Below are 20814 nucleotides of genomic sequence, written 5' to 3' on the forward strand. Positions count from 1 at the left end.
GTTTAACGATCATCGTCTGCCATTGTACGGTGACATCAAGTGAGATAGCCTGATAAATGTAGCCTGTGGGCACTTGACCTCCACACTGAATACATTTTATTCTGTAGTGTGAGTTTTAGCAGGGATACAAAAGTTTCTGATTTGATTGAAATGTGATCAAAGATACTTCTGCTGTGATCATGTGATGGCAGGTACTCTGGGTTTTGCCACACAGGTCTACAGATAAAGAGCCTTTTCTGGATTACACTGTAGATACACATGAATGGTCTGTGATGTGTGTTTCTCTTTCATATTCTGGCACAAGCAAAACTATAACCTGTGGACAGATTGAACTTTCACAGGGGTTTCTAGGCAAATTCGCTTGTCAGGCCCCATTATTTAGGAATATGCACCCCATGAGCATATCTAAAATAATAGATGTCTTATGAATAGATTTTGACTCAAGGGTCTTCTGTAAAACAGGACCACAAGATTAGCTAACAATGCCTCAGTTGATGTTCATTGTGGATGATCTTTTGTGGCACAAGTCAGCAAGTATTTTAAATTACCAAAACAAATGATAGTCAGTGAACTTGAGGCTTTTTTTTTAATCACAGCTGCACAGTTGAACTATTAAGTAAATTTAATAAAATCATAAAGACAAACACATACGAAATATTTAATAATAGATTTATTCCCGCTATATTTCATTTAGTAGTTAACTGGAAATAGATTAGAAGTCAAAGCAGTACATGTGGGAACGCTTCAGCTTGTATTTTGAAGGATGAGCACAACATTTCCTTGGCGCTTGGCTGTGACAGTGGGAGACTTGACAGCGCCGGGAGGCGGAAGCGCAGTTGGACGCTGTGGTTGGACGTACGGCTCATCTGCAGTGCAGTCTGGGAGCTGTCAATCGTCTTGCTTTGTATCTCTGGCACCACCAGCTACTGATGCGCTCATCGCTGCGTTATTTACAAACAGCGGGGCAGCACTTTGAGAAGCAGGAATATGTAGAAAACCATCACCCATTGTCTACTTCCAAAGCCTCCTTGTCAGGGACCTGGCTTGTGTTCCCGCTGACATCGGGCCCTGCACCTCTGTCAGTTCAGCAACCTGCTCCTGGCGTTAGCAAGCTCGCTAGCCATATCGTTGACGCTGCCAGTCGCTTTGACTCGTCCCGTCGGACTCATGAATGAATGACAGTTGCTGGCCTGTATCCTGTGACGGTAAGACTTCCTATCGGCTTGGCTTTGTGACATTATAAAGTGTAAGGTACGTTACCGATAGCTGAAATCACCTCATCTAGCTTGGTACCAGGTAGCTGTTAGCCGTTAGCTCTCACCCACTCAAACTGTAATGGCAGTGACGCCTAAATCAGTATTTTGCGAGTGTTCAGCAAACGGTGATTTTGTATGATTTTTTTTGGGGGGGGGGGGCATATATTGGGTTAGTTTCCACCGCAGTGTTAGCATATGTACGCAGTGGCTTCTGAATGGAGGACAGGTTGTTGTTTTTTGTGCCTCCTCCTCCGTTAATTAGTTGTTGACACTGACAGCTTTACTCAGGTCTGTTTACAAGCTCGTCTCTGACACTCAGTCTTACATTCTCTGGATTTCCAACAACATTACTGCCTCAGCCAAGGTGTGCGTTTCTAGGCCACTTCTCAAACGTTAGGGAAAACCGTGTCAAACTCCATTCAGCGGTCTCCCTGTCTGCTGAGACCTGTTTCAGAGGGGACACATCGACGTGTGATGGCACTGGTGTGGTTTCCTGCGAGCTGCTGCTGCGCCACCGTTAATGTTGCAAGTTGCACTTCTGCAAAATGCCCACCATGTCTGCTACCTGGCCCAGAGCTCAGCACGAGAGTGTCTCTTGCCTTGTCTAAATCTGTTCACACGATAGTATTGCACATATTATGCACATAATATTGTAATATTTCATTGGCTTAATATCCCTTCTTCCACTGACACAGGCAAGCAGTGACCCAACTAAGATTTGTGTCACAATTGGTTTCCACTTGGTTGTTCCAGTTCAAATACTCAGTTGACACTAATGGAGAGAAGGCTGTTTGAGAAAAATCAACGTCATGTCAACCAGAACATTTAAGTTTTTAGTATTGAAGCCGTAAGTGAGACAACTATCAGTTGATATAATCTTATCTGCGTGTCTCTCAAGTATTGAACTACTTAAAAAGTGTATTCATCATGGCATAATTAGTATGAAAAATTATAGTGTAATTAGTATAAATCTATCTAGCTATTGAAAATCACATGCAAAGTTTTGTAATTGATAATCTTTACAATGGGGGATGTATCCAGATTGCTTGTTTTGTTTGACCAATCGTCCAACATACAAATATATGTTTAGTTTTAGTTTAGAAATATTAAATCCTTATGTTTGAGAAACTGGAACCAGCGTATGTGTGTTGGTTTTACCTGAAAAGTGACTAAAAGTACGATAAACAGCAATCAGTGAAAAATGTTATTAGGTTTGCTCAGCACTATTCTTAGAACTGACTCATTAAAGGTCATAAGGCATGATGTATTAGGTGTGTTAGTACATTAGCCTTCCTTTAAAAGTCTATAATGTTGTTAACCAAACAGCACTTATGTTTTTAATGGTAGCTTCTCAGACTAGATGATACTGTGTGGACTAGGGAGCAGAGCTGACATAGGTGCCTGTCAGCATCATGGACTTAACAACGTCCCTGCATGCCAACAAGAGCCCATTTCATGGTGAGGCTGTTAGGGCAGCCTTGTTATGTGAAATCCTAAACAGACTAATTTCTCTCCTGTTTACGAGCTGCAGAAATCTGTTGTCTGGAAATGCAGTTCTTTAAAATAAATGTTTTCCTGTAACATTGCATTGTAGGAGTGACAGCAGCAGCACTGTGTGAAAGTTGATTACCTTTTTTTTGGGAGGTCATTTCATGATTCAGCATGTCGGTCGGCACGCATCATTCCCAAACACATAAAACAAAGATAGTAATGGCTGTTCACGTCAGACTTTGCTCCTGCTGATTCATACGACTCAGGCTATTGAAATGACTCCAGCTGCACCCTGGCAGATATTGGAACACATACTACTGATTGATAGGCTCAGGCATTTTGCTTCATGAAATGACTGAACTTTAAATAGTGATCTCTGGGTATTTTTGACATTCTTGGTCTCATTTTCCTCTCTTCTTCCTCATCTTGTTTTCTTTCTTGCAGGTGTGATGTATATATGTGTGCCTGGTGTTTTACATTAGCATAATAACCACCCAGGAGAATGAATGCAGAGGAAGTGGAGCTGCTCAGTGACTCCAAGTACAGGAACTATGTGGCAGCAGTGGACAAAGCCCTCAAGAACTTTGAGTACTCCAGTGAGTGGGCGGATCTCATCTCTGCACTCGGCAAGCTTAACAAGGTAAGGATCAGATGGTCCACAGCTTGGTTTACACCACACTAGATTACACATAGTAGAGGGGGCAAAGACCTCTATACCTACAAGACCTATATACATACAACACATGTACACAGATGGGTGACAGATTATAAGAAAAACCAACATAAAGTTTCTCAATAAGATGTTGGGCCTCAGCCTGCCACCACTGGAGGAGACAAAAGACATTCCCTCATTTGCTGTTTTGATGAGGGTGGCGGAAAGCCCTGTCTAACTCGTCAGTCCAAACTCTCCCATACGAGTTCAACTGGGTAGAGATCCGGTGACTGTGAAGGCCTTAGCATATGATTCATATCATTGTCATACTCATCAAACCATTCAGTGACCCCTCATGCCCTATGGATGGGGGTATTGTCATCCTGGAGTTTATTGATTTTCAATGTCCCTTCCCTCTAGGGGGGCAACAGGATGGAAATTATGGCAGCAACCCCCACGCCCACCCCACAGCATAACAGAGCCACCAGATTTCCAAATTGGAAACTTTGTGCACGCCACACATGCACTCATCCACTCGTTGAGAATACGGTGAAGGGGGACTCATCTGACCATATCACTCTTTCCACATCTCTGTAGACTAGTGCCTCTGGTTTTTGCACCACTGAACTTTCAAATGTGCATTAATCTTTGTAATGAGAGGTTTATGTACTGTAACCCTAATATGATATCCCTCTCTGTGTAACTGTTCCCAAACTGTTCTTGCTGACACAGTCTGATTATGTCCTGCATTGACATTCTCAGTCACCCGAGGAAGAGGCTGTATGTTTTTCCTTCCATATTGCACTAATGCATGAGCATTACAGTCATCAAATGTGTGCTGTTGACCACAATGTCTGACCCTATTTACTGATGTCTTTTGCATCGATCTAAATGCAGATGTTATCATGTCACTTAAGTCACTGTTACTTTTGAAACATGAGCCAGCTGAGCAGTTGCTATGACTGAAGCTCCTGCCATCTGTGCCCAAACAGCAAACCCTGTTTCAAACTTTGATCTTCCGCTTGCCACCGTGACACAAACTCTGGATCACCTGGGCCTGTTCTGTGGCTACATGCCACAGAGCACTACTGGATGTTTATTGCCTAATTGTACTAGGCAGTGCACTTGCATGGAAGCATCTGCATTCATTGTGTTTCTCCACTTTACTCAGGTTTTTCCTTTAATTTTGTCATCTGTCTGTACCCAACAGCTGAATATGTTTATCTAAATCATAATAAAGGACCAGTGTGTAAGATTTAGTGGCATCTAGCAGTGAGGTTGCAGATTGCAACCAAATGAGTACCCCTCCCCTCACCCCTCCCTTTCCAAGCATGTAGAAGAAACTACTGTGGCCTTAAGGTAATGTAAAGGAACAAACATTGACTCTCTAGATCCAGTGTTTGGTTTGTCTGTTGGGCTGCTGAAGAAACACAGCAGTGCATAGTATACATAGTATATTAAATTTCTGCCAATAAATTCCCCTAAATTCTACACACTGGTCCTTTAATGTTATTGGTTTCACAGTTTTTAGTCAGTGTAGCAGCCGACATTTAATATTGTCATGAAATCATATGGATCCCTGATAAGTATTGAGTAAGTCTACATAAGTAATAAGTCCACATATCATGACTAGAGCAATCAAAACCCCCGCAAACAGTCCACATCTACTTTTGTGCTCCTGTGTGAATTGCTCAGATAAACATCTAGGTCGTCACACTGTCTTCTTGGCTCCTATTGACCAGTTTTTATATCATGTTTCAGGTTTTGCAGAACAATGCAAAATATCAAGTGGTTCCCAAGAAGCTGACGATAGGCAAACGGCTGGCCCAATGCCTGCACCCTGCCCTGCCCAGCGGGGTCCACCGCAAGGCCTTGGAGACCTATGAGATCATCTTCAAGATCATTGGCCCCAAGAGACTAGCCAAAGACCTGTTTCTTTATAGGTAATGCTGTGGTATGATGTACAGGGGCCAATAAACAGAGTTTTCTATGAGTATCAGATCTTAAACATGAGTCCTATCTTCTTCATCCTGCAGCTCTGGGCTTTTCCCTTTACTCTCCAATGCCGCTATGTCTGTGAAGCCTGTGCTGCTGGGGCTCTACGAGACCTACTACCTGCCCCTGGGGAAGACTCTGAAACCAGGCCTACAGGGGCTACTGACTGGTGTACTCCCTGGTCTGGAGGAGGGCTCTGAATACTACGACAGGTAAGAAGAGCTCAAACAGGAAAGGTTTAATGTGCACATGAAGGCGATCAAACAGGCAATTAGGAGGAGTGGGCATTTTATAGCATTATGAGGAAAGGAAATGATTGCAGATTGTATGAATGATACATGAGATATATGCGTCACTGCAAGATAAATATTTCAAACTGAAGCTAGCCTAAGACTTGTGTCCCTGTCTGCACCTATCAGAGTCAGTCTGTCCTCTCTGAAAACAATCTGACATCTATCACTTTGGTAAAATAACTAACTAATGAGCACGTGATTTACTCATTTTGTTTTTTTCACAGGATTATTTGTTCATCTAGCTATAATAATAAAATAATAATAATCTCAGTTGTTTACTGTTGTAAATCGGCCATCTCATCAGTGTTGATGCAGTTATACTCTCATGCCCTAGAGGGCGCTGTGGTAACATAATTGGCTTAAAGAAAGACTGTATATCAAATAGTTATTACACCTTGCTTCATCTACAAATACTGCATTATATAAGTACATACATCACAGTTTCATTCCCATATGTGATGCGCATTATTGTTGCTTGCTCCATCAGACACATTTGCACTTTATGTAGATTGTGATCTGATCCTGGGACTGAATTTATAAGTACAAGCACAGATGTTAGTAATGACATTAACAATGTCTCTGTTTGATTTCTGTGTCTCACTAAGCAATGCCAGATGTCATTCATGTTATTAATTACTCCTGTGCTTTTTATGTTATGACATCAAAATGTCTGACTTGAAAAAGGCTTTTTTAGGGGTCAACATGTTTTCTGTTATCTTGTTTGTCATTTGTCATGTGTGTTATAATTGTATCCCATCTGTTCAAATTGAGATTTCAAATTCACCTTATTTACCCAAATTAAATTGAGTGTTGGGAACAGACAAAATCCTACTTAGTTACTGGAGATGGGAAATTGACGCTTCACACTGAGGTCCAAATGATCCCATAGACAGCAGTGATCAGTGCACTGTTTGGAGAAAGCTCCCAGACATTAAATGATGAATTATAAATCATGAGGAGGTAGGATTTCAATAATATTGTTTGTTGACTGACTCTGCAAAAATTCTACCACTAATGCAACTACTGCTACATTTCAGTAGACACAATAAATCTGATTCTCTAAACCCACAGTTCCCCAGTATATCCATCAGGAAATTCTGTAAAAGATTGTGTGGTTGTGCACAAGTCAATGACCATTTAGACCACTGCATGAGTAACTGCCTCCACCTGAACAGAACAGAACAGAAACACACTGATCAATCTGCCATCTGCTGTGAAGCGGTATTTTACTGCTTTAAACAAGTATTTTCTCTTCTGAGCCCACCAGCTTTTCTGTCTGGACTGCATCACTTTGCAGTCATAGTAAAGGAAATGCTGGTGTGCACTTACTGAGCATATTCACTGTGTCCTGCTTGTGTTTGCCATAGAACCAACACCCTGTTGGAGAAGGTGGCTGCAGCAGTGGAGCAGTCGGCCTTCTACAGTGCCTTGTGGGGCAGCATCCTGACCAGCCCTGCCGTGCGTCTGCCTGGGGTGTCCTTTGTTCTGTTGCACCTTAATCGCAAGCTCTCCATGGAGGACCAGCTCTATGTTATAGGCAGTGACATTGAGCTCATGGTACATGAAAGACTGCCACACAGTGTCTCTTGTCAAAATACTTGAAGACAGCAAAAGGCTGTCATCAAAAAGAGATTTGCACACCTGTCCAATGAGGATGCTGAAAAAAATATATACTGCACCACCTTCTTGCAAAATATCAATTTATAATTGCTCATATTACAGTGATTTGGTTTATTCAGCAGCAGCGCAGTGTTTTCATCTGGTATTATTTTTTTTTATCAATATCTAGATGCAATTTTGGAATATGAACTAATATTAAATCGTGAATTTACACAGAAAAAGGCAGAGTTTTACCGTAAAGGGCTGGAAACAGCAAGATAAATGTCAGTGGTAAAACAAAATAGATCATAGATGTTTGTGGTGGTGTCTGCAGCCTGTAAAAATACATGATCAAAGAGATTTTCTGGACATTGGTTTGAGTAACGATGGACCAACAACACTGGTTTATCTTCAGTCATTGTGTCCATCTGAATGGCTTAGCAGTATAATGTTGTATAATGTTGTGTAGGTTGACTAATAGTGCTTTTCTGTTCTCACCAGGTGGAGGCAGTCAGTACCTCAGTCCAGGACTCCAGTGTGTTGGTACAGAGGAGCACCCTGGACCTGATCCTCTTCTGCTTCCCCTTCCACATGAGCCAGGTAAGGAAAGCTGCGTGTGTGAGGTCTGGCTAAAATTCCTGTCCTGTGTAACATAGGTGAAGGATGATAATGATTGATTATCAGCTAGAACCCATAATCTGCCTGGTTGTCTGTGTATGTATATGTGTGAAAGGGATAATTGAAGTCACAACTGTTCTGTTCTGGTCTGTTCTGTTGTGTTCAGGCGACTCGCCCTGACATGATCCGGATCCTGTCAGCAGCTTTGCACGTGGTTTTGAGAAGAGACATGTCCCTCAACCGCAGACTCTATGCCTGGCTGCTGGGTGCGAAATACACACACAGACACAGTACTGACACTCAGCTATACAGTATCAGGGCTCCCAGTCATCATGTTACTTTCAGAATATTGTAGTATTAGTGAGGTAATTTCCCAATTTCCCTGCAGGAGAGAATGAGAGAAATTATAACTGGGGAAATGCAAGAGTAACAGGAATTGGTTATTTTAGAAGAATATAACCCCAAAGTATCCCCCTTTCATTTATTAACCTGTTGTAGAGACTTAACTGTTCACCACTTTGGCATAATCCAGCAGGAGAAAGCATGAATATTTGTTGCTCATGAAACCACTCTGACTTGTGTACACCAGTGTTACTGACATTTTACATGCATCATGGGAACGGTGACAATCAAACCTTTACACACACATTGTTCTGTTTGCCTTGTGCGTATATGTTAGCTGTATGGATGATTTGTAGTTAGTTTCTATTTGCTGTGGAACATACACTAGGCTAGTACAGTATACGCTGTGATCACTGTCTTACCTTATTTTCTCTTGTTTGCAACTCACTGTGGATGATCATGCTGGTAAGTGTCTGCATGGCTGGGGATTGACACTGAATGTGTCAAGCTTGAACTCTTCTCCAAATTGCAATAATTGCAACATTAGAAAATCTCAAATTTCTGGATCTTCAGAAACAAGTTATAAGTGGAGTGAATGAGTCTTAAGTTAAGATACACAGTGCAGTGAGATTTTAATGCCAGTTGTACTGTAAGAGAGATTCTGGGCCAATTAGAGAATTTTATCCCCATGAATGTATTATTAGCTTTTATCTGAAACTGGTAACACTTCTTTAGTGTGAAGCAGTCCAAGATATGCTTTACTGTACCATGGCTGAAATGTGTGATGCTGGCAACAGCCATTAGGAGTTTACAAAGAAGAAAGAAGAGAATTCTCTAACTTCAGGATACAGATAGTTTATCTCAATAAAAATTAAATATCCATTTACTCCACTATGGACAGGTGCTTCACTTCTTGCCCTGTGCTTAAATGTGCTGGATACTATGAGTGTTAATGCAATTATAACCGTATGTCTTTGTTTTTTAAAGGCTTTGATAACAATGGGGTGATAATAGGCCCCCGCAGCACTCGACAGAGCAACCCAGAAGAGCATGCATGCCACTACTTCAACACCTTCTCTAAGGACATGCTGGTCCAGGTGAGGTTTCCAGCTGATAGCAAATAAAGGTCAACAATAGAAAAAATGTTTTTTATGTGTAGAATTCCCCCCAAAATCTGACATCTCCAGAGATTAGACGTGTATATGCGTGGGGTCAGGAAGTGTGTCTGTTGGTGGGGGATCGCCCTAAATTTGGCAGATCTGGTCCTCTTTTGTCTGCTACATCATTTATCCATCACCTTTCATCCTTCTCTTCCCACACCTCCCACATCTTCTCTGGGGTTTGCATATATGTCCTGCTCTCTTCTCCTATTCCCAACTGCTTATCCTTTGAACACAGCTTCCAGGTCTCCCACAGACTTTTACACACACACACACGCACACACTCTCATGTAATCTGTTCTGTCACACTCAAAACAACTCCAGCCCTACTGGCGTGTGATAAGCTTTGGTACTCCAGGGGTTGGAACAGGGAGTGCAGAAGGCGACAGGGAGGTGAAGTTTTGTTTTTGAAAGTACTTTTTTATTTATTTTTTTTGTTTAGTTTTTTGTTTGCTCCTCTGCCATCTGCTCTGAGACAGTTATTGGAGCTCCCTCCATTGGGAGATGGTTGGTACTACAGAGACCGTCTGTTCCAGCCATCAGCTCATTATGTGGCAGACGAAGTGTGAAACACACACACAAAAAAAAAAGAAAAAATGAAAGGGGGCTCAATGCAAATATGAGATTGATTCTGCCAAATATTATAGGCAGCAAGATAAATAAAAATCAAAGCAAATAGATGTGCTCTCGGCTGTGTGAAAAGTGGCTCTGGAGTTGACAGATTTTTTTTTAATCTCTGCTATAACTCTGTGTGTGTGTGTGTGTGTGTGTGTGTGTGTGTGTGTGTGTGTGTGTGTGTGTGTGTGTGTGTGTGTGTGTGTGTGTGTGTGTGTGTGTGTGTGTGTGTGTGTGTGTGTGTGTGTGTGTGTGTGTGTGTGTGTGTGTGTGTGTGTTGTGTGTGTTTTCAGGCAATGGTAGGAATCTTGCAGGGCAAGGCCCGAGGTGGAGAAGAGGAGAGCATCCTCATGCACGACCTCAAACCATTTCGCATTCTCATCAGTCTGCTGGACAAACCAGAGCTTGGTATGTCAATGTGTGGACACCAACAATCTAATTAGTGTTATAAATATGTGAATTATAAAACATATTGTACATGCAGATTGTCACATAAACTGAATTTAATATGTATTCATCCACTGTATATCATCCCCACTGTACTGTCTCTCTCCAGGTCCAGCAATCCTAGAGGATGTTTTGATTGAGGTGTTTCGGACTCTACACACACAGTGCCGAACAGAGTTGGACCTCCAAAACCAGAGTCCATTCAGCAAGGACCACACACACCTCAGCAGGTCAGTCCAGTCCACCATCTGTGCCCTTCAGACATTGTGTATGATAAAAATGAAATGAATCTTATAATAAAAATTTGGTATTTGCATCAACAAAGAAAAATACCAACGAAATAGAATAAATTGGATGTGTTAAAGCAAAGAATATCTGATTAACAGTTACGTTAGAACATTGAATAAGTGAATAATACATGAATTTAAAATAACAGAATTATAAAATAATTAAAAGTTACAGGAAAAAATAGGTATAAAGACATATGAAAACATATGCAGTTTGAAAAAAAGTTAACCAAAATAATGATAGATGGCCAAGAGTCAGAATCATAAAATATAGAGTGATGGAGAGTCAAATTTTTACATTTTATACATCATTTTTGTAAATGTAACCTAAGACATTTGATGTCTTTACTTGATAAGTTAAATAACTTATTCATTATTCATGGAATTGTAATATTTTTTTTTGTTAATTTATTCATCCATGCAAATCCTGCTTTTTGTAGATGAAGAAACTGAAGCTTGAATCTTGTATATAACTGTAATTTACAGTTACATATTCTAAAGATTCAAGTATTATTTTCACATGATGCAAATTTTTTCGTCTTTCTTAGCAAACTACGAGAGAACAAGAAGACAGCAGAACTTATTAAGACAGCCAATCTCCTGTTCAACTCATTTGAGCCATACTACATGTGGGATTACATCGCTCGCTGGTTTGAGGAGTGCTGCAGGTTTGTATGTGTAAATGAAGGTCAACATATACAGTGAAGTGAGGCACATCTAAGTAGTATCAGGAAAATTATATGTTAAGGTCTAAATATCAGAGTCAAATCATGGTAAAACTAAAAGTGCTGTCATGCTCAGATGGTACCAGGGGCCAAATGTGGGCCAAGATACATTTCCCACTACAATTACACCCACACCAGGACTCTGAGTATAATAATAATCTAAAATATGCCTCTGTTGCAGGAGAACGTTGAACAGCAGCACACGTGCACAGAGGCATTCTGGGAACTTAAATCCTCCTGCGCTCTCATTGGTGGAGTTCTGTCAGCTGGTTGATTTTCTACTGGATATTGTTTCCTTGGTGAGACTCTTTTCCTTTATTTCTTTCTTTTTGTTGATTCTCTTTCTTTCTTTATTTCTTTCTTTCCTTCTTTCTTTCTGTCAATTCTCTTTCTTTCTTTCTTTCTTTCTTTCTTTGCTTTCACTCTTAGGATTTTCTTTTACTATTAAACCGTTATATGTATTTCTTTTCTTCCTTCCCTCTCTCTTTCACACTTGTACATTGTTTTTTTTCACTCTTTTCATTCTCTCTGTAATTCTGTGTCTTTTCAGCACTGCTTTAACGCTCAATTTTTCATTTCTGTCTTTGTCATTGTTCATTATCTCTCCTCACCTTTTCATATTTCCACCTCCTTTCCTTTATAGTTTTTTTTTTTTTTTTGAAAAACCTTTTTTTTTTTGTACCTTTCCACCACATTCTTTCTCTTCCCTCACCTACAGTCTCTTGTCTCCCACCCTTGCTTGGACTTTTCATCTCATTCTTTATCTCTCACTCCCTCTTGGCTCACACACTTCCTTCTTAAATCCAGTATATTCCGTACAAATAACTTTCAAGAGCATTTGCAAATTGGCCTCCATGTTGTCAGATTTGTCATCCAGCTCCATTTCTGTGTCCAGTTTTGGGATGTAATGGCCACCATTAGGGGGTGTGTGTGCCTCCCACCTGTTCAGTGTCTGTGTGTATATACAGTATGTGCAATCCCTACACAGGTTGAAAATGCCTGTGTTTAGTTTCCCTGTCAAATGTTGTTTGCATCCTCTTGAAATATGCTTGCTTCTACCATATTTCCAATCTGAATAGTTTGGAAATCCGTCAGTCTATTATTACCCTGTTTAAATGCTTGTGTGAGTATGTTTGAGAGAGAACCTTGTGTTCTGTGAGATTGTGATCGAGAGTGAGAAAGTGTGTGTGTGAGTATGTATGTGTGGGTGTTTCTGCAATGAAAGTGTTGTGGCCTGTGCTCTGCTTGCTCCTGTCTGTTCAAACTATCTGCTCTTTCTCCTTGAAGCCTACTAGAAGCATGAGGGTAATCTGCCAGGTAAAGTACTGCTCTTTCCTGCTTTTTCACCTCACCCTGCTTCACTGAGGCTACGATAACATTTCTGCAATGTCCTGCCAACATCCCTCAGGCCCTCTTTGTTCCTGCCCTGCTTTGAGTGATCATTTCAGAATGACTGACTTATTGTCATATTTTAATACCAGAAATGAACATGATCCCAAAGGGAGAAGTGGAAGTATAACAGTCATTACATGTGGTGAAAACTTATCCTGGCTGTTCGGTGTGGATCTTGTGAAAATGAAATCTCTGCCCAGTGTGTATGTGCTTTCTGTTAAGCATGCATGCAGTTATATGCTAATGCAGTGCTCACATATTTGTAAGAAATATGAGTATTTTTATTTACTCCACGATTTAATGCTTTGATTTCATCATTTGGATGTTATTTTTGTTCTTGTTTTGTTTCATAAAAATATGTTTTGCTTATTGAGTAAAAATACTAGTTTCAAAAAAAGAAACTCATGAGAACATCACCACCCTCATGACAGAACATTAAGGACCAAGAAGGCCACAAAAATTAAATATGGAGAAAAGTAGGCTCCCTGTCTATAAATATATTTAATGATAAAAGCCTGATTAAATACTTTAATTTGATCTATGTACAGAGTCTTAATCATATAATAAAATTACATTTTTTACTTAAATTAAATATGAAACTGCCAACACAAAAATAATACAGTGGATAGGGGAAATGTCTTTGGACGAATGGTGTCACATAGTGACAAAATTCCAACCCTTACTTCCTCAGGCTTTTAAAATATTGTTGTTTTAGATTGAAAATGACAATAGCAAATGATATTTTTCCTGAAAATGCAGTATCAGGATAAAACCAGAGGGAGAAGAGATGACAAGATAATTCTAGATTTTAATGTGTATTTGATAACATTGAATCAAGTAAATAGTAACACATCGTTTATCATGAAGTTCAATAGTCCATCGGAACCCGAAAATGTTACGAGCCGTAATTAAATTACATTAGGTTCACCTCCTTCCAGATACCCAGAAATTGTACCTTCAGTTCCTCACTTCACTTCTGTTTTTTACAAAATTTCCAGGAGACGTACATAGAGATCCAGACAGAGCATCTTCCTCAGCTGCTGTTGCGCATGGTGGCAGCTCTGACCTGCCACTTGCAGGCGCTGGGCCTCGGGGAGCTCACCCACTGCCTTCGTCTCTGCTCCAAGATCCTCAGCAAAGTGCAACCACCACTGGTGTCCCCTCTGGCTCTGCCCTCGGGCTCCCATTCTCAGGGCCACTCTAACTCCACCGGCAACTCCTCCAACTCAGCAAGGGATAAGAGCAGGGACAAGGAGGACAAACGGGTGAGCAAAATTATTTAAGACATTTCATAAAAATTAAATCACACTGCTCTTTTCCATCAGAAAAAGAATATTGCATTTTTCCTGCCACTTTAATCGTGATAAGATCAGAGTATCTGTTCACTTAAGTGGTCAGTTAGTAATTAAAATGGTTTACAAGCACCAAAACAATAGCAATGCCACTGCTGTACCAACCTCTGACCTTTCATACAAACATGTAGACAAAAGTGCTTCACATAACACACGCACACACAAAGATTATGCAAGATTACAATTTACAGCAAAAAATTGTAAAATGATAAATAAAAGTTAATAACATAAAATAAACCCCAGGACTAAAAAGTGATAGAATTTAAGTTCAAAACTAAAGCAAAGGCTATAACATTACTCCATATTAACATCACTTCAAATTAAAAAGACACAGATTAAAAGATAAGTTTTTAATTTCTTTTTGAAAATACCTTTTTAGAGCTTGGCATTCTGAGATCCAGAGGCAGTGTGTTCAACAGCTGAGGGGCATAAAACACAAAAAGCGGCCTCACTGGTACATTTATGGGGCACATAAGGAAGATTTAAAAGAGAAGCAGTGAAGGACTTGAGTGATCTGGCTGGAGTAGAAAATGAAAAACGTCTCTGATATAGCGAGGAGCAAGGACATTTAAAGGACATTTAAAACAATATAAACAAAAGACACAGGTAGTCAGTGCAGGGTTTTAAGCAGTGGGGTAATGAGATCCATTTTCTTTGTTTTAGTTAAGACTCTGGCCGCAGCATTTTTTAACTAGCTGTAGTTTTCTTTTTAGGTAATCTAGCAAAAAGGGAATTACATTACTCTAAATGGATAGAAATAAAGGAATCAATGAGGATTTCAGTGATTTCTGAGGTAAAAAGAATCTGACCTTTTGCAATATTTCTAAAATGGAAAAAGGATGTGTTAATGACCTTGTTAGAAAACAGAGTTAGAATTAAGCTCTGAGTCTAAAATTTACCCATTTACATTTACATTTTAAATCACTGCCAAATTTGCGATTTGTGTTTTATTTTGTTTGCTACGGCCCCCAAACATAGAGTGTGGATTTTCTCTCGCTCGTCTTGGTCCTATTAAAAAATGTGTTTTTCCCCTAACTTAATTTTTAAGTTTTTACTCATCCATGTCATTGAGACAAGCTGTGCACTGACCCCAGTACACTTGCATTTGGAGAAAGAGTTGTACAGTTGTGTATCATCAACATAAAAATGGCATATATAATGAAAACAAAACTACCATATTTAAGACTATGAGTCTTATTTTGTGAGCACCAAGGCAGGCAAAACAGTCTATCAGTTAAATAAGAATGAAACCAGGCTAAAACATGGCTAGAGAGACCCACCCATTTCTTCAGTCTGTCAATTAAAATTTTGTGGTCAATTGTAACGATTGCAGCACTGAGGTCTAAAATAAGAGCGGCCGTGTTGTTAAAATCCACAATAATTCTCAGGTCATTGACAACTTTCAGTATGGCAGTCTCTGTGCTATGGTTTGCTCAATAATCCATTTGGAGCCTTTCTCAAATGTTGTTGTTGGTTAAATGATCCTTTAAAAGTCCTTTGAATGAAAACATAAACCCTGTTGCCGGCCCAGTCAGAGCAAATCCCAGTTTGACCTACTTGACCCACTTCCCCTACAAGTTATTGCCCAAAACCCATCCGTTCAGGCTCTGATGGTGTTCCCTGGTCCCTGAACAGGGCCCCTTCCGGCCCTTGTTTCCCTCTGCCAGCCTCCTGCCCTGTGTTGCAGTTGGCTGGGTGGCCCTGCCATCTCACAGTCCCTCAACACAAGGCATTTGAAGACTTGTTCAGAGCGAATGCTTCGTTTGGATGTCCTGGTCCTCCTGGTCCCTGTCCAGAAGTCTGGTTGATTAAGTGTTTTAGAGCTCAGCGAGGCATGATAAAAAAGTTTAGTCACTCAGTCCCATGTCTAGAGATAGACAGGGGTTAACTGGAATGAGGTAGGCCCATGAGGGGCAGAAGAGAGGACAAGTAGATAGACAGAAGATGGTTAACCAACAGCTGAGCCCTTTTCTCTCTAAGGAAGAAGAGGAGTAGACTAGCCTGTGATGCCTTCTGGGTGTGCCATAGTCATCAGAGTGGAAAACATCCCACATACATCCACTGAATACTATGACTTCCCCACCCCCCACCCTGAGGGACATATGGAGAACGTGCTAGCTAACTTGCCATCTGAGTCCAGGCTCCAGAATGTGCATGCTGCCCAAATCAAAATGTATCCTATGAAGCCCTCAGGCCCCCAAAGGCTGACTGTGATAAAGAACTGTGTGAACCTGTAGTTCTGTTCGTCTGTCCACAGCAGGATGTAATCTGGTGTACAGTACAGTCCACACTTGGTCCCTCAAGTCAAAATGACCAGTATACAGAACACAGTGCAGTGAAAGGTCATGGTTCATTAAGGGTAATATTTGTTTACCATCTGTTTGTTTAGAGACGTCCATTATTACAACCAATAGTTTGGCATTCAGTCTTTACTGAACAAATTACAATTTTTTTGCTTAAGAGTTACTGGTATGGTCTAAGTGTATGGGATGTGGATACACTTTTCTATCCAGGTATCTGTAGTTTTATATTGCAGTTTCAGTATGTGCTATATATTAAATTTTCTGGACATTTAATGAAAACATATATATAGATTACATTCTAGATGGGAATTTCTATGTTTGACAGAATTAAATACCAGAATATTTGAGGTACACATCGAGATATCACATTGCAAGTGAAGCTGGATGCAAATAGCCTGTAAATCCACAGTTGTCATAAAACAGTCAGCTTATTGATTTGCCATTACCTGCAATGGCTCAATACGGTATAGTATACAAAATCTCTGGCAATAGTTACATTGATATTGTCTTATATTAGATATATATTTATCAGATCTTATATTTGTCCAGTCCTTCTATTGTCATATACTGTACATACACAAGCACACATCCCCATCCCATCATGACAACATCAGTAAACATAAATAAATTAGATGTAATTGTTGTGTAGTGTTTTTTTTTTTTTTTTGGTGGCAGGTCACAATCCTGTGTTTTAGATTTTGTTGGTGGGGCTACCAATTTGTTATCATTAGACCATTTTTTACAGTAGACATTTTGTAATGCTGTTAAAGAAAAAAAGCACAGTAGTTATTACTTAATGTAATAAGTGAACAGGTGATAGGTGAACAGTTCAAGGATCCACATTATCGGTGAAAATCCGGACTGTCCGGCCTAAAGCCGGACGCCTGGTCACCCTAATTATCGTACATGCTGGCTCACTGGTTTTACTTAGTGGGAGACTTAAATTGAACTGAGCCCTTTTTAGTTTTATTAGTTACACCTGAGACTTTCACAGTTTGACAAGTCTGAACTTGTGCTGTGAAAATGTCCATGACTGTGCCGTTTAAACTATGCACCCATCATCCACACACACGGCTGTTTTCACTTATGTTGCTTGATTACACCTCTACTCAAGGCTGCGTGGATCCCCTCATGATCCTGCTAGTTTTGTTGCACCTTTATCATTGTTATTAGTGCATAGAGTTTGGTGACATCATGTAATTCCCAGTGTAGCTTCCCCAAGCTTTAACCTGACTAGAGATCCAATCAGACAGGGTAATTGAGAACAATTGTGTGGCTGTGCAGAGCCTTTAGGGAGATCAGACATAAAGTTAAAGCATGTTGAACAGTGATACACTTGTCTCAAAACTTCCACATTGAAATATAATTACATATTTTGATATTATTTTGATTTTGATTTTGTAAATTTGGCTATTTTACTATAATAAAATTACACTGAGTTTAACCCTCTTTATTTATTTTTTTCCAATTTAGAGACAGTCAGTTGTGTTATCAGCACCTTATTTGTGTTTCTTATTAATTTTCTTTTCACTTTCTTTGACCAGATGCATTTCATCAACTGTAAATGTCATAAAAACTACATTAGTGTAAACTGCAGTGATCAGTTCCTCTTGTAGCAGGAATGAATGGAGTGAAAGACAAAAAATTGTGTAAATGGTTTAAACTGATCTTTTTCTTTAGATTTGGATACTCTTAAATATCTGTAAAAACAAAGACAAAGTGCCTTGAATTTGTATCATTTTTCATTTTAATAAAGCACATACTCTGCACTATGTGTATAATATCTTTTTTACTTTATGTTTGCTATTATTACTGTATTAGTACTTTATTGTAAAGACAATTAGCTTTCAGGGAGGTATGGTCACATTTCATAGAGTGAGTGGGAAAGATCAAGTGAGTGAGAAAGCTCAATAGAGTATCATGGTCACAAATGCTCTCAAGGGATATATGGAGTCTGCATTTCCTAGCTGTATTTTCAGGATAGCAAAACACCTTTTCCTCTATGTTTTCATCTGAACCTCCATCATCACCTGTCTACCTGTCTCTTCCTGCAGGCTCTACCTGCCACTCTGGAGCTACCTGGCAGTGGGGAGGTGTTTGAGGATGGGGAAAACCCTCCCAGTGGTCGCTCCTCAGAAAGTGGCTTCACAGACTTTGTCCAGTACCAGGGAGATGGCCCAGAGGAAATGGAACGAATCCCCCATCCCCACCCAGCGGTCAAAACGGGCCGTCGCTCCTCAGGCCCATCTCAGACCAAGCCTCTGGACAAACCAGTCATGCAGTGCTGTCTGGAGCACTTCCAGCAGTTTCTTTCACGACTGATCACCCTGTATATTACCCCTGGGCAGGGCGACAGACCTGAGGGTGAAAGAAATGAGGTCATGCAGTCGGGACCCCTGGTTTCGGAGGGCTCCCAGCACTGTGATTATACTGAGTCATGCTATGGATCTGGTTTGGTCCAGAGGGAGTGTGTTGCTGCCTTCACTGCTGCCTGCCAGCTCTTCCTAGAATGCTCTAGTTTCCCTGTCTATATCGCAGAGGGTAACCTCAAGTCCTCACCCACACAGGAAGAGCAGTTAGGTAAGCACCAAAAACTCTCTATAATGATGAGAGGCCTCTTACTTTTAGTAAGCACTTACAGTATGCCTGCTGGTGCAGTGTTTAAATGGGGGACACTTGAATTTGAATATTTGAAGACAAGGAGAGTTTAGCTGTGTCTCATTTCAGGGGGCGTGTCACAGTGTTGTAACAGGCTTGTCTCATTGTGATGGCTCCTTCAAATGCCGGAAATGATGGATCCAAGGGGTGGATCCTTCGTGACCCCAACTAGATTCACTGCGTGCCGGTGGTGAATCACTTTTCAAAAAGAGAATGGGGCAGACTCCACAAATAAAAGAGCGTCTAACGATAAATAGGAAATCCTCCATAAACCAGACCGTCACATTTTGGTTCGGCCTTTGTGGTCTACAGTGGCCGTATGCTCCAAAAGATGTGGCCCCTGAATTCAGACACAGCTTTTATGGACATTGATGTTTTTAAAGAAATAAAACCTGAGTAAATTGTATACTGAGCTACATATATCCCTTCTGTATCCATGCAGACAGTGAGCAGGTCCGTCCAGCAGTGTGGCTGCAGACACTGATGGATGCCTGCTGCCTGGCCAGTGACTTCAGTCTGCAGGGCGTGGCTATCTCCCTGCTCATGGACCTAGTAGGACTCACCCAGTCAGTTGCCATGGTGACTGCTGAGAGCGTGGCATCTGGTGAAAACACAGAGTCCGCCCAGCCCATGAGCCCCAGCCAGGGTCGAGTAGCTGTCGTCATCAGGCCACCACTCACTCAGGGAATCCTAAAGTACATCGCTGACAAGACGGACTTCTTCAAGGTAGAGATCTTGCCTCAGGGTATAGTGGAGCTATTGGTGGTCTTCCTTTTTTATGTTTTTTTAATCGCTGATGTTTTTCTCAGAGTGTGGCTTTAATCTTGTGGGACCAGTTGAGTGAAGGAACCCCTCAGCACCATCAGCGCAGTGTGGAGCTTTTCTACCAGCTCCACAACCTGGTGCCTTCTTCCAGCATCTGTGAGGACGTCATCAGCCAGCAACTCATGCACAGAGACAAGGTTGGCACAAATCACACATTACCTGTCAGGTCATATCCACAAACTCACAAAACAGGAGCACACACACCATTAAATCCCTACTGAAGCACCTTTTCTTTCAGAGAATTCGGTTGGAGGCCCATGTGAAGTTCTCTGTGCTGTGGCATTTGACACGAGATTTGAACATCACCAAGTCCTCTCCTTTTTGTCGCACATTTGACAGGTAGGTCAGGAACCATTGGCGACATGGAAATTCATTTGAAGTGGCCTCCTTGATACAGCATTTGTACCTTTCCTGTGAATGACTGTCCTTGTAATTTTCTCTTTACTTTTTTCTCTTCTCTCCCTACTTCTCTTCACTTGGTCCTGCAGATCTCTTTTCATCATGCTAGACAGTCTGAGTTATTGGGATCCATGTACCAGTGCTGTGGGTCGGGCTTGGTTGAATCAGGTCCTTCAAAGACATGACATTGCCCGGGTGCTTGAGCCACTACTCCTACTTCTGCTCCACCCCAAGACCCACCGAGTGTCCATTCAGAGGGTACAAGCCCAGCGGCACTGGTCCCAGGTCTTTCCTGAACCTCCTGAACAGGAGCCGTCAGAACCGATCTACACCAGGGACTCTGGCTTCTCAGACAGTGAGAAATGACTGTTAACTCTGTGTTTTTTTGCTGATGGTGACAGTTTC

General features: G+C 40.9%; 1 protein-coding gene across 2 annotated transcripts in view; it reads left to right on the forward strand.

The window, feature by feature from the left end:
- Positions 1-758: 758 nt before the first annotated feature.
- The window catches only part of dop1a (DOP1 leucine zipper like protein A), a 32579-nt gene continuing 12523 nt past the window's right edge, over positions 759-20814 (forward strand). The window contains exons 1-19 of one of the 2 annotated variants that reach the window (XM_071468445.1): positions 759-1205; positions 3192-3387; positions 5161-5342; positions 5436-5606; positions 7055-7244; positions 7788-7886; positions 8071-8170; positions 9234-9343; positions 10315-10429; positions 10578-10698; positions 11304-11423; positions 11662-11779; positions 12768-12797; positions 13871-14137; positions 18582-19107; positions 19628-19911; positions 19995-20147; positions 20249-20349; positions 20499-20764. In XM_071468445.1, the coding sequence (XP_071324546.1) occupies positions 3250-3387; positions 5161-5342; positions 5436-5606; positions 7055-7244; positions 7788-7886; positions 8071-8170; positions 9234-9343; positions 10315-10429; positions 10578-10698; positions 11304-11423; positions 11662-11779; positions 12768-12797; positions 13871-14137; positions 18582-19107; positions 19628-19911; positions 19995-20147; positions 20249-20349; positions 20499-20764 (3091 nt within the window). In that variant the 5' untranslated portion in view covers positions 759-1205; positions 3192-3249. The remainder of the gene's footprint in view (positions 1206-3191; positions 3388-5160; positions 5343-5435; positions 5607-7054; positions 7245-7787; positions 7887-8070; positions 8171-9233; positions 9344-10314; positions 10430-10577; positions 10699-11303; positions 11424-11661; positions 11780-12767; positions 12798-13870; positions 14138-18581; positions 19108-19627; positions 19912-19994; positions 20148-20248; positions 20350-20498; positions 20765-20814) is intronic. The other variant, XM_071468444.1, reaches the window with a different exon arrangement.

The sequence above is a fragment of the Trachinotus anak genome, unplaced genomic scaffold, assembly GCF_046630095.1.
Source record: "Trachinotus anak isolate AG129_WGS33_773 ecotype Australia unplaced genomic scaffold, CSIRO_AGI_Tana_v1 ptg000032l, whole genome shotgun sequence".
NCBI lineage: Eukaryota > Metazoa > Chordata > Actinopteri > Carangiformes > Carangidae > Trachinotus > Trachinotus anak.